Source organism: Vipera ursinii, assembly GCF_947247035.1.
Source record: "Vipera ursinii genome assembly, chromosome: 1".
NCBI classification, from domain to species: domain Eukaryota; kingdom Metazoa; phylum Chordata; class Lepidosauria; order Squamata; family Viperidae; genus Vipera; species Vipera ursinii.
The window spans coordinates 97,129,451-97,144,288 of record NC_139512.1 but is presented as its reverse complement, the minus strand read 5'-3'; the positions used below and the strand labels follow the sequence as shown (position 1 = coordinate 97,144,288).

The window sequence follows — 14,838 nt, the reverse complement described above, 5'->3', positions numbered from 1 at the left end:
GGGTGGCCTATAGTATACACCTATGGCAATGTCATTTTTTCCCCTTTTATATGGACCCAAGACAGTTTTCATCATTGTTGTGCTCTATTTCTGTAGAGTGTGGTTATTATATAGAGAACAACTCCACCTCCTCCTTTATTTGTTCTGTTTCTTGTAAATAATTTAAATCCCTCTAGCTGTGTGTTCCATTTGTGGGTTTCATCCCACCAAGTTTCCGTAATGGCAACAATATCATATCTGCCTTCATTTACCTGAATTTCTAATTCACCCTTTTGTTGCTCATACTCATTTCTGTTTGTACAAGCCGGCCTAGCCTGAGGGGGAGCGTTGGGGTTGTTTTATCTTTCGTTTTTTAATTTTTCTGGGGGTTTTTAGCGTTGTATTTATATTGTTTTTAACTAGGGCAATTGTTTAATCTTTTTTTAATGTTTGTATTTGCTATTTTATTCTGCCCTGTGAACCGCCCTGAGTCCTCAGGGAGAAGGGCGGTATATAAATGTTATTAAATTAAATTAAATTAAATTAAATTACTCTTAGAAACAAAACTCAATATCAATTTTAGGAGCATTAGAAATTATTAGATATATATTGAAGAGCTTTCAGAAAATTCAAATGTTTAAACACATTAAATGTATTTAAAAGTATTAAATGTAAATGTATTTGTTTATATAATGTACACTAAGGTTTTGAAAATCACTGTTCCAAGATGTAGTGATAGTTTTAAAAAGAGGTATGATAAATTTCCTCAATAAATTTGCTCTAAGATATGCCAAAGATATTTGAGGAATAGATTTTGGCCACCTGCTCTCTACTGTTTAATATTGACATTATCTTCTATATCTAAAACAGAAAAATAAGGTTTGGTGAATCATATAAGGAACATTTTCCGAAATATATTCAAATGTCATGAAACAAGCAGTCTCCCATAATGGTTATTATGTGGGTTTAATTTACAAAGCAAATTATTCAGAAACAAGTTCTACTGAGTTCCATTGAGCTTTCTCTGTTTAAGTGAGTATCAAATTGTCATCAGAGCTAGCAGTATTGGATTGCAGCCAGATATTTCTTGATTCTGAATAAGCACTCCAAGGCAAATATTTTGATATTTCATTACCCTGTAGCTTACTACGAAACCCTTATGTACTGTTTACTTGTGTTCTGCCCAGTATTGTGGTTTTAGCTCCATTCATTTCAATAGGTGTAATTTGAAACAGCATTTTAAATACCAGTCAAAGAGAATAATTACATAAATGGATGTTCAAAAACTAATCTGTAATAAGATGAATCCAATTCTGGTAGCATTAAACTTTTAATTCAAAAGATGAGCATGCTTCAGAAAGAGCATGGAGAGTTTTTTTTTTATGTGCTTCTTCTGTAATGCCTATCACCCAAAGGCCAGGTTTTAGGATGCCTTATTAGGGAATAAGATAGGCGATAGCGAAGACTAAGATCCTACTAGGAAAGCAACAAATATTTATGTAAAGAAAAAGAAAAAATTACTTTTTTATTAGTTGGAAAGTCGGCAACTGTTGGTCCTACAGATTGCCAGGAATTGTAATTCCTGGAACTGTTATATATTGGTATTTATCAGAGAATCTCTCCTGACAGATACTGGAAAAACAGTAGGCCTTCAAAGATTAACATGCTGAAAAGGGGAGGATATCCTGACATTTCTCTTTTTCTCTCCATGTTGTCTCTTTTAAGAAGTGCATAGGTTTTAGAGGTTTCCATACAGTATTGAAGAATTTTTGTTATTTTGTGAAGCCTTTGTGGTGGCTTTCGTACAGTATATGCCAGTGAGTGCTCAGGAATTAAATGTTGACATTCCAAGCAACCAAGGAAAAAGATAGTTATTTTGCTTGATATATCTATCATGTCAGCTTTACAAGTAGCACTTTACTTTGTAGTTTTGTAACGTTTTGATGGATGAATGCTGAGCTCACAGATATAATTAAAAGAATATTTTCCTGTTTTTACAGATTCTTTTAGGCAGTATATAGCATGCAAGGTTTTGAAGCAAGAGAAGTAATACATTTATCAGAACAGGAGATACTGATACAGGCATTAATTCTAGACAACTATGGTCTGAGTGTTAAAGAATTACCAGTGAACACAGTAGTGTTTATCAGAGAATCATGAACACAGATTACTAGTTTAACATTCATATTAAAGTTTTCTTTTTCTGTTTTGCTGAAGGGAGCCTGTTATCAACCTCCACAGCAGATTGCCAGACCCTTCTCTGTTCTGTAATCTCCATTCTTTACCCTCCTTTATCTTAATTCTGGGAGTCTGGATTCATCTATTTGAAATGAAAAAGTTCCACTCTGGGAGGTGTTCAAAGCTGCAGCCACCTACTCTTAAGTTTCTATCCCTCACAATCTGATTGGATCAAAACAGGAAATGCCCCTTCCCCAAAAGGAATCAAATTTTAAATGAATGGTTTCAGCTTTTCCTTTTCAACCAGGGTTGCCAGGCTCAAGCAGTTTTGGAATATTTGGTGCTAGATTATTGGAAAAATGAAGTTTTTGTTTTAATAAAACCAACAAAGTAAGGATTTCAGAACCCAGTGTAATTGTAACCAGCTAATAATGTTGACAAGGGATGCGGTGGCTCAGTGGGTTAGGACACTGAGCTTGTTGATCAGAAGGTTGGCAGTTTGGCAGGTTGAATCCCGAGTGCCATGTAACAGAGTGAGCGCCTGTTGCTCGTCCCAGCTTCTGCCAACCTAGCAGTTCGAAAGCACGTAAAAATGCAAGTAGAAAAATAGGGACCACTACAGTGGGAAGGTAACAGCGTTCCGTGTGCCTTTGGCGTCTAGTCATGCCGGCCACATGACCACCAAGATGTCCTTGGACAAGCGCTGGCTCTTCGGCTTTGAAACAGAGATGAGCACCAGCCCCTAAAGTCGGAAACGACTAGCACGCGTGTGCGGGGGAAGCTTTACCTTTACTTTTTTTAATAACATTGACATTTGCATTCAAAACCTAGTTACTCAGTTCTGTAAATAGTCTGAGCTAATGGAAGCAGATACTGTATATAACGTCACTTCAACAGAATAGTTTTTTTTACACAACTAAATTAAATGTTCCCTGCCAATGTTACTGGTTCCCATTCTTTCAGAGTTTTCTAGGCTTTTGGATTGACCTCTTAAGTCAAGTAGCTTCTTTAAATCTCTGCTTCCTGCAGGGCCCACAGCCAAATGTGTCTGAGAACAGAGAAACTTTTAACTTCCTCTCCCACTGAATTCGGCTTTTCTCACTGTCATTGGCAGGACAGGCTCTGTATTTCACAATATTTCAAAGTCTCCCAGATAGCCAGTAGTATAATTAAGAGCCCCCTTAATCCACTACAACAGCATATACAAATTTTCCATTTTTTCCCCATTATAGCCAACTGTGTTTTTGGTCATGAAGAAAACATTATTGTATTCATTTAATTGGTTTCCAAAATTCTAGAAAAGTATTTTGGAACTTTTTAGCATCATGAATAGGTATCCTTTTGGGAGAGGTCATACTCAGAATTTTGAGAAAATGTAATACCATAGTGGGCCAGTCTTAAAACTCCCATTTAAGAGAAGACAGGGTTTTTGTTCCTTTGTTGCTCACCTTAAAAAAAAATGCCTGCCAGTGACTTCTGTTATCAATATGGTAGAAGGTTATTGTCAAATGCATTCTACAAATGCATTCGTTTATTTGTATCCTGCCTTTATTATTTTTACAAATAACTCAAGACAGTGAACATATCCAACAGACCTGCCTCCCCTATTATTTTCCCCACCTCAAGAATCCTGTGAGGTGGATTGGGCTGAGAGAGAGTGACTGGTCTAGGGGTCACACAGCTGGCTTTCACCTGAGCAATGTTCATGTAACATTGATTAATAATTGTATTAAGTAATTATAATCGCTATTATATTTGTATTGTAATTATATTAATTGTATTAACAAATTTATTATTTCATTGCTTTTAATTACGGTATTTTGTGTTGGTGTTCATAGGGAATTTTGCAAATATACAAGTATATGGAGGATAGCATTTAGTTTTGAAGCAAGTGAGCTGCAAATGATTTTTAATGATTTTATTATTTAATGCTTTTATTGAAATAGTCTTTTAAAAAATCAGATGGGCAAGAGATCTGGTCAGCATTAAGACTGTTATCTGGATTCCATGTTGCTTATCCCTATTAAGTTGTCGTATTAACTAAAAGATATTTGGAAAAATATTTGTCATGTTTATATGCTATCCATCTCACAAAATGTGATAAATATTATATACTTACAGGTCCCTACTTCATGATTATTATTGAAAACAATACCTAATGACACAGTATAAATTATTTAAAGAATTGGACATTTCCTGTGCTTTCCATTTTGCATCATACATTTACTTATTTTAACATCTAGAGGAATAACAGGAAGTAATTTGTAATTAGCTTAATATTATTTCAAATTACGTGACAGGATTTTTTTTTCTTTTTTTAAGCTCATCTTGCCCTACATAATGTTTGATTTTCGGAGATGATGTTAGTATTTTTATAGTGATCCAAAAGATTAGGTTAACAGGTTATGAAATGGGAGAGCTTAAATTATACAGATTTTCAGGGTTAGTCTATATGGTATTTACTAGATGACAGTATACGGTAATTTGTTGAAGTTAGTTTGCAGCCTCCTTGTTTTAAGACAGAACTTGCAATTAGTATTTCCATTTTAAAAGTTATGGTTACTTTGAGTGCTTGGCTACAGTCTCACCTTTATGGCTGTCTGCAGTTCCCCACTGTTACCTGAATGTGATTTGTAATGTTGTTTTTGAATATGAATAGAATAGAGCTGGAAGGGACCTTGGAGGTCTTCTAGTCCAGCCCCCTGCTCAAGCAGGAGGACCTATAACATCTTAGACAAGTGACTGTCTAGCCTCTTCTTAAAAATCTCCAGTGATGGAGCATCAGTTTCCAGTTTAGTTCTGGTTTCTGGCAAAAAACAGTATTGGGGAAAATAGATGTACTTAATGATTGCTGCAAAAAATGTTCAGAAAAATCAGCTCTGGTCATGTGATGCTTTAACATACGACTGCAACAACCTATGACTGTAACTCTGGTCTCAGTTATGGTTATAAGTTAAGGACTACCGGTATAAACTCTTTCCAACTGTCCTTAGTTTGTCAAGGACACATGAAGACTGATCTTTTGATAATTTTTTTATTAATATATTCTAATGTATAATATGTCTTCATATCTATTATCGGGATTATAAATCAGGATCAGACATTCTTTTTATCCTGCACAATATGAAGATTTTTTTCTTCTATTTTATAAATCTTTTTATAAAAGAAAGAAAAATAATTGCTCATAAACACAGTACCTACTTCTCTGTATAGGTTCACAGAGATATTATCAGGAAGTTATTTATTTTGCATGAATGTGTTCTGAGTTTATTGTAGGCTGCATCATTATTGCCAGCATAGCTGTTTTTTATCTATAATAAGCTTGCTATTTTTACTGGCCTTTATGAAATCATCTGGGAGTTGAAGCAGATTAAGAGTTTAATAAAACTGTTGATGTGAAAATAATGATTAATATTTGCATTTGCACTGTTTAGTGTAATCAGAGTTGACTACATCATACCGAAGAATGGAAAGTTGCACTTCATATTTTAGCTGTTAAGATTTAGGGACATAAAGATTTTTTTAGCAGAAGGCAACACTGCTTAGGATTAATTTAATTAATGTACCATCTTGCTCCTTAAATAAAATTAATTTTATTTTGCCTGTTAACTGACTTTCATTTTATACATGTAAAATGGTTGAGCTAGTGCTAGTCCAAGTGACAGCTTCACTTTAATCAACATGTTGATTAATTGAGTAAGGAATTAAACGGCAGAAGTTTATGGGCTAAGTCCTTCCACTTTCTTCCTGATGATAAATACTAATTTTTTAAAAGTAATGTAATCTGAAAAACATGTGCATTCACTTTTAGAATCAAGCAAATCTTATAGTGCCCTACTGTGTGAATTGACAGCTCAGCTCTGTCCTTCTTCACAGTAAAATATGGTATGCATGAGTTATTTATGGTTCATTTCTAATGCTGGTTGATTTATAGCCCTCATCCTGCCTTCTGGTTTGCCAACCAACCTTATGTGGCCCACTGGCATTTTTTGAGAACAAACCCACTGCCACCAGACATTGTCACAATTCCCTAGCTCAGGGGTAGGCAGCCTTGGTTCTTTTATGACTCGTGGACTTCAGTTCCCAGAATTCCTGAGCCAGCCATGTTGGTTCAGGAATTCTGGGAGTTGAAGTCCACAAGTCATAAAAGAGCCAAAGTTGCCTACCTCTGGCCTAGTTTTTCATAGCCGTCTTGGCCCTGAAAGGCATGCTGCTGAGCACCTCCCACATATCCAGACATTACTGATACTGCCACTTCCTGTAATGCCACCATGCTGCTAGCTGCTGAAAAGCTGATCAGCACACTAGCTTTTTCTTTGAGGCCTGCCATTAACTTTCAAATATCAGTGCTCTCCTTCCCAGTGGTGGGATTCAAATATGTGAACAACCGGTTCTCTGTGTGCATGCTGCTTCTGGAAGTCCATTCTGGGCAACAAAAAATTAGCTACCGGTTCTGCCAAAGTGGTGCGAACTGGCTGAATCCCACCACTGCTCCTTCTTCTCTTTGAGTTCTGCAGGTCTAGCCTATGTTGTACAATATACAGATGCTGGCAAATACAGAGACCAACCTGAGATACTGTCTGTATGTGTTGTTATTCTCTGCCTGTATTTCCAGTGTTATTTAGATATATGCCATTTTTGAAGGTGTTGGGAGAAGAAACTCAAGAAAATACACAGAAGACTTTCGTCTGCTTTCCTGTACTGGCTTTCCGATTATTTTGCAAATGCACCATTTTGAATTTAAAATAATATTAAGTTCAAAAGAGATGTTTGGAGAGAGAAAATGTTGTTTTATATTTGAGGTAGGTTACTTTGAACAGAAATATTCTGAGTCTAAAATGCATCCAGAAGAACAAAGTATTTCATACCTAAAATAACTGTTTTTGAACTTGAAGTAATATAATTCAAGGTCAGAATGTTTTGCACACCACTATCTCCCAGCTTTTTAGTTCTAAAATAAGAGGTGGCCAAAAAGTGTATGTTGGTATTTATGTGTATGTAAATAAAGGTAAAGGTTCCCCCGCACATGCATGCTAGTCGTTTCCAACTCTACGGGCCGGTGCTCATCTCCATTTCAAAGCCGAAGAGCCAGTGCTTGTCCAAGGACGTCTCTATGGTCATGTGGCCAGCATGACTAGACGCCAAAGGCGCACGGAACGCTGTTACCTTCCCACCGTAGTGGTCCCTATTTTTCTACTTGCATTTTTACGTGCTTTCGAACTGCTAGGTTGGCAGAAGCTGGGACGAGTAACAGGCGCTCACTCTGTTACGTGGCACTCGGGATTCGACCTGCCAAACTGCAGACCTTCTGATCGACAAGCTCAGAATCCTAACCCACTGAGCCACCGCATTTATATAAATATAAATATAAAACACACATACATATATTATTTTATCTTCTCTGAATAAGTAGACAAGAACTGGGAAATATGAATTACAAATATGAGTTTCACCTAGAGATGGAAGAAAAAAGAGGGCAAGATTGGGCCTGTCCTCTGTAAGATTGTATCAAACCTGTTTCTTAAATTCTTTAGCAAGATTGTGCTTGGTAAGACTTTGATAAGGATCAAGTTATTCTTTAATCTTTCAGTATTGATTATATATAATGAATCTGAATAATTTGACAGTTTCCCTCTCTAACTTTCCAAAGATGATAGAGACTACAACCTCAAACATAATTGCTAGTTGAAAGGTTTTGAAAAAAGCTGAACTTAATTCAATAAAGACAGTGCTGGTAAGGTTTCAGATTTGTTAAATTTATTTACCATTTTTCTATCAGTTTATAGATATGTACTTGTTAGTGTACATGATTAGCCACCTTATGAGCAGCACGTTGGAGAAGTGTGTAACTTGATGTATCTGTAAGCCATTCCATTTCTGAAAATGAGATGGTGAAAAAATAGCCAAAGATGGCAATTTCTGAAACCTTTAGTGCCTTTCAACAATTTCATTTTCTTCTCCATACATCCATTTCATTTTCTGTTAAGACTGCCGCACGTCAAGCTCATTCTTCCCAATGGCCTCTAGAAGAGTTGGGCAGAAATTCTTATCCCTAATGCTTAGGATAATGGGAGTTGTAGTTATTTCCATCTGAAAGGCTTTTGGCTAGAGAGATTCATATAGCTAAGTGCACTCACATGGACTTCAGTTTATACTACTTTAAAAGAATCTGATGATTCTGGTTTTGTATTTAGACTTAAGTGCATTAAGCAAACCATTGTCTTTAATAGAATACAGGACCAAGTTTTAAAAATTAGATACAGCCTCTGTATCTGCTTAGAAGTAAGTCCTTCAGTGGGCTTCGGGGAGTATGTATAAATCTTCAGTTTAGTTGATTAGGTGGAGTGTCTGTTCAGTACTGTGCATTTTTAAAAATGTGGTTTAGAGACTGATGTCTTAGTAAAAAAATTAAACATACAATAAAAATAGTAATTCCATATTAATTGACAGACATTACCTGCACTTTAGCAAAAAAATAAACCATTTTAACCAGTCAACATTTTTTTTAGTAATGTTGCAATTGGAGCCAAATACAGTTCATATGTGAGCATTAGTTGAAATTGATAGAAACCTTATGCTCACCTGTACTACTGGTTTTATTCTGCTTGTAATTCAGACATTGTTCTCCTGACTGGATTTTTGTGTTAGTTGAATTTCTTAAAACCTATTGCTTCTTAAGTGTATCAAAATAAACACTTTTATATAAGTAATTATATAACTCCTGCTATATCAGGCTCTGAAATACACCTGATATGGAAGAAAGATATATTACTGGATGGCTGTTTAAATTATTTCATCCTCTCAAGCATAGGAGCTATTATTAGTATGCCTTTTTAAATAAATTATTTTTAACCAGCTTCTATTTTGCCCTTTAACATTCCAGCATAGAAACAGTGTACAGCTGTTTTAGAGTGAAGCTTAAAATCAATTATATGAAACTTCTACACTTCTTTAAACTATTTCCCATGTGAATTATGCTGGACAAAATTAAGATAATTTATAAAACAGTTACGTATTTGTACCGTATAAACTTGAGGGGTCATCTTATTTTTTTTTAAAGTAAAGATTATTATACTTTAAAAACTAAATTGAGATGGCTTTACTGTGCCTTTTGGATAAGATTTAAAGCAAAAGCAGGAAATGAAGTCACAGTGCTTAGCATTTGAAATATTAAAAACGAGCACGGATAGAGACTGATTTTTGAAGTACTGAATATCTTAAAAATGAATCATTGAAAATAATTATATCAAAGAACGGATTACTCTAAATAAAGCCACATTGTAATAAAATATTTTATACTCAGACTGCTTAGCAGAATACAAGCAGTATACTATTCTAGGTGAATATAAACTTTAATTTGTAATATAAATATACAGAAGGAAGATACAACTGACAAAAAGTACTGATGATGCCTACTTGCAATTCTTGGTTTATTCTATTATAAACTGTAATTCTAGAAGAAATGTAGCAGCCAATCTCGTTTAAGAAAGATAACTTGAAGAAAAAGGAAATAGTTTCATCAATTTTTGTTTGTCTAATAACACAAACTCAAAATTATTTTAAAAAACCCTCTTGAACCAATATTTCAAACAGTCCAGCACCTATACAGGACTGACCTACCTTCCTTCCTACCTACCTCTCTCCCCTGAGTGCATTTTTGGGGCATTCAGTGCACCTGACTATTTAATCCCTAGTTCTCAGAATCTTTCCAGTTACCTTTCTTCTGAGTGATCAAGGAACAGTTGAAAGCAGAGTTGCTTGAACATTTGAAATAAGATAAGATAAGATAAGATAAGATAACCTTTATTGTCATTTTTTTTATTGTGGGCACAATGGCACACATCAAAAATGAAATTTAGTTGCCCGCTCTAAATTTCATTTTTGATGTGTGCCGTTGTGCCCAGAGTAAAAAAAAATTACAATAAAGGTTATTGAAAGATATGATCAGACTCCTTCCTTGTAGTGTTGTAGTATGCTGAATTCTGGGTAACTCCTTGTCTTGGGAAAACATAAATGGGGACCTGTTTTGCCATCTGCAACATCTTTATACAAAGGCATTATCAGAATACCAAATAGCAGAGTTGGAAGAGATCTTGGTGGTCTTCTAATATAACCCTCCTCTCAAGCTACTATTCTAGACAAATAGTTGTCCAATGTCATCTTAAAAACCTCCAGAGCACCCACAATGTCTGAAGGCAAGCTGTTCCATTGATTAATTGTTCTTACTGTCAGGAATTTTCTCTTTAGTTCTAGGCTGGATTTTTCTTTGATATGTTTCCATCCATTGCTTCTTGTCTTGCCCTCAGGTGCTTTGGAGACTAGATTGACCCCATCTTCTTTGTAGCACAAGGGCAGGTTACTCATGGGATCACCTCTTCCTGAGAGCATCTGCCTGTTCTTCCAGACCAGAAGGGTCCAGGTTCTTTTCCTGAATCTAGTGGAATCTCGGAAGTATACAGATGCTGACAAACACAGAGATCAACCTGACACATGCCCCTACCTTATGGAACACCTTTACGCAGCAATCCAGCAATGCTTTTAACCTTCCAGAAGACCATTAAAACCTGCTCCTTTACCCAGGCAATGGGCGATGGGTGGCCTGTAGAGAGTTTTGAGGCATCTTGGAAGTTGATTGTTATTTGTTTATATGGGTTTCTTAGTTTTATCACCGTAAACCAACTAAAGTTGTCTTAAGATGGGAAGCCATACAAATCTTTTAAAAGAAATAATGAATGTAGTGTGAAACATGGGATCATCTATGGAAGAAGGAACTTTCCCACCACTATGAAAGAAAGAGCATAGGTTACGTTTCATGGAGCTGATGTTCTCTAATAAAGAACAATTTCAGTCCAATTAAAGAAGTTTGGCAAACTGATCAGTGGTGAAAGAGTTGATAACATTACCTAATTTGTTGCGATTATTTAGGAAAAATTTCTCATTATTTGTTTATCTTGTAGAATCCAGTATTCATTAGTTGAGCAACATTACTGAAAAAGAATTTTAGCAATGGTGAATGTATTTAATGCATTCCTGATGTGTGGAGGAATAAGGAATAACAAATTTGTCAAAATACTCCCCAGGAGGAAAATGATAATAATTTCATTAAAAAGGAATTGCAGTTACATTCAGTTGCTAGAGTTTTGTTCTCTCTTTTAACAATTCTTAATATATGAATAGTATCTCTTGATATAATCCATAAAGTTGTATACTTATTACAAAGATATATGTCACAGACAAATTTTAAAAATTATTTTAAAAATGTAATTCTATCACTGCCCACTAAGCCCATGACTTTGTGCTGGGACACTGGTAGCACTACAGCCAAACAAATTTGTTCTGGTTCCTTGTATACATCCATACAAAATCCTAAGAAATTTCATTTGTATTATCTTTTGCAATTGCATTATGCATTATTATGTTTCTCTGTTATAAAGAGCTTTTATCTTCCATGCATATTAAAACTCGTTTTACCTATCCAAAGTTTTTTATGCCTAAAACACTCTACTGAATAGCAGCTTTTATGATTTCTTTTGTTGCAAATATAGGCATTATGAAACTTGTGCATTGAATGTTGTAATAAGAAGGACCTTTGTGCTGATATCTTTAAGAAAATACATAGACTATGAAAAGTTTCTAATGAGAATCAAGTGTGCTTTGCCTTTATTTAAATAATATTCCCAAAGTTTCTGAATTGTAACTGACCTAAATTAATTTCATAGAACCAGTGGAAGAGATAAATTGTGGGAAAGAGATTTGCAATTGCTATTAAGAAAGTCTGTAAAGTTTGATATCTTTATATTTTCTAGGAATATGTATTTTGGGAGGTCTGGAAGTTAGTGTAGCATTTTGTGTGTAGGAAAGAAGTTTAGAATTGATGTTCATGAGCAAATGGTAGAAAGGAAAAGTTAGCCAGCCCATTCCCTCACTATTCTTCCTTTTTATTTTACAGTATCAAACATAAGCAGTCAGTGACTAATTTGCATTTCAAGTAACGGCTAATAAAATAAAAAATGCAATAAAGCCCATAGGTTGCATTTACATATTTTATGAACTACTGAGAATACAAGTTAATGATTTAAAGATCACTATATTTACAAAGTAAGGGACGTGGAGGCTCAGTGGGTTAGGACGCTGAGCTTGTCGATCAGAAGATCGGCAGTTTGGCGGGTCGAATCCCGAGTGCCGCGTAACAGAGTGAGCGCCTGTTACTCGTCCCAGCTTCTGCCAACCTAGCAGTTCGAAAGCACGTAAAAATGCAAGTAGAAAAATAGGGACCACTACGGTGGGAAGGTAACAGCGTTCCGTGCACCTTTGGCGTCTAGTCATGCCGGCCACGTAACCACGGAGACGTCTTCGGACAAGCGCTGGCTCTTCGGCTTTGAAACGGAGATGAGCACCAGCCCCTAGAGTTGGAAACGACTAGCACGCATGTGTGGGGAAACCTTTACCTTTACCTTATATTTACAAACCTGTAAGGTATAACACTTTTTTTTATTTCTTTAAAAAATTGAAAACCGCATCAAAGAACACAGTAGCAAAAAATAAACCAAAGCTTGAAACTTTGCAAAAGGTTACTGAAGCATACATGAAAGCTCCATCCATTCTCTAAACATTGTCTCTTCCAAGGTGAGGTTATCCTCTTCCAGAATGACCTTAAAATGTTTTTTTTTCCAGCAAGCCTGGAAATCCTCTGGTTATAAGAAGCCCACATGTGGCTGTATTATGTGTAATATTCTCCTACTTGTGGTCTTCTTTCTTTAATTGTTTTTAATGGCATTTGCTGTGGGTTTTAATAGTAGGTTTTATTGTATGCTACCCAGAGTCACTTTGTGTGAGATGTATATAAATTAATAAGCATTTATACAAATTTATATAAACTGTATCAATCTGATAAGTAAATGTGTTAGAATCATGTAACAAATCAGAAGCATAAATATATCAGAATAACATAACATATAACTTCTGTAGTTGCAGCAGTTTTATTTAAAATTCTCTCAATAATGCTACTTTTCTTCCTTGATATCTACCCTTTGAGTTCTCTAAAGTATTCTATGTTGTATGTTGTAAAGATTTGGAATTTTGTCCTGATTTACACTAATGGTTTTTTTCTGTCTCTTTGTAGATGTTACATCTCGGGACAAGTTGACAGTATCTCTCAGATGAACTTCTGCTTAAAAGAATGCCATTTGTACATGCTATTCAGTCTTCTTGAAACATGGGTGAAAAAGGCAATGATAAGTACAACCAAGCTAACCAAATATTTGAAAGCTTTGTTCAAGCCTCAACATGCAAAGGTTCGATTCAGGCTTTTAATATTCTCACTCGCCATCTTGAATTAGACCCTTTGGACAACAGGAACTTTTATGCCAAACTTAAATCAAAAGTGACCAGCTGGAAGGCCAAAGCTTTGTGGAATAAGCTAGATAAGAGGGCAAGCCATAAGGAATACAAACGTGGAAAATCTTGTACCAACACAAAGGTAAGGTGAATTTTGGACTTTATTTTGAATCTGATCCTGCTTGAATAAATCGGGTGACACTCTGCTTTTGTAGAAGATATTTTGGGATGCTTCTTTTGGTTTAATAATAATTCTGGACAGATTTCCTCTTATGGACAAAAGTGCTTTGCTGTTCATACATACTCTATCATGAGGCTAATGTAGATCTGCTTTTAGTATTGGAAAGTTGAGCATGTTATATACTTGTAAATTTCCAGTTACTTTAAACTCTACTGTAAATATAACCACAAAATCTTAATAAATTCACATGCTAATTTTAAAATATTACAATATATGTACTTGTTTGATGTATTTGAGGAAGACTATTGTCATATTTAATTTTATTGCATTCAAAGTCAAGAATGCAAAGAGTGCTGGGAACACTTAATTAATACAAAGCAAAAGAAGCTTTATAGTTTCCATTGTCAGCTTTCATAAGAACCTGTAAGTGAATGATCACTACCTAAGTGAAAGGGAAACACCTAGTTGAAAAATTGAATCCATTTGTATTGGATTAGCTCAGAGGTCTTCAAACCTAGCCCTTTTATGACTCGTGGACTTCAACTCCCAGAATTCCTCAGCCAGCATGCCTGGCTGAGGAATTCTGGGAGTTGAAGTCCACGAGTCATAAAAGGGCCATGTTTGAAGACCCCTGGATAATACAAGTAGTCTTCAGTTAATGACAATAACTAGGACTGGCACTCTGTTGCTAAACAAAGCAGTTGTGAAGTGCAATGCTACGTGACCACATCAACTTGACGATGGAAGTTTCCGTTGCGGCTGTTTTGTGAATTCTGCACAGATTTTTAGCTCAATATCATAAGATCACCATATGGGACCTCCTGCCACCTTCCCCATTGACTTTGCTTGTTGGGAGCAGGCAACGAAGGTCACAGATGGCGATAATATGACCCGCAGAATGCTGTAACTGTCATAATTGAGGGATCTTCCCTCATTGCCCGAGAGCTACTTGACTGCAACTCAAGGATGGCGGCGGCCGCAATCTAAGCTTCGGGCGCTCTACGACGGCTCCTAATGGACCAGCTCAGGGAGGCCCACGGTACGATGGGGCGACTCCGGGGGTCGGGGGATCTAAAAACAGTTGCTGGGCACTGTTCTCTGTGGCGCTGAGCCCCCCCCTCCGAATTAGCGGCGTTTGAAAATTTCCGGCCTGCCGACCTGCC

At 36.0% G+C, this 14,838-nt stretch overlaps 1 protein-coding gene across 4 annotated transcripts in view; it reads left to right on the top strand.

The window, feature by feature from the left end:
- Positions 1 to 14,838, top strand: part of LOC310636211 (F-actin-monooxygenase MICAL2-like) — an 87,400-nt gene that overhangs the window by 10,764 nt on the left and 61,798 nt on the right. For all 4 annotated transcript variants that reach the window (XR_014491637.1, XR_014491638.1, XR_014491639.1 and 1 more), the window contains exon 2: positions 13,280 to 13,636. Coding sequence is in view for 1 of the 4 variants with exons in the window: in XM_083355825.1 (XP_083211951.1) it covers positions 13,373 to 13,636 (264 nt within the window). In the remaining 3 variants the exon portion in view is untranslated. The remainder of the gene's footprint in view (positions 1 to 13,279; positions 13,637 to 14,838) is intronic.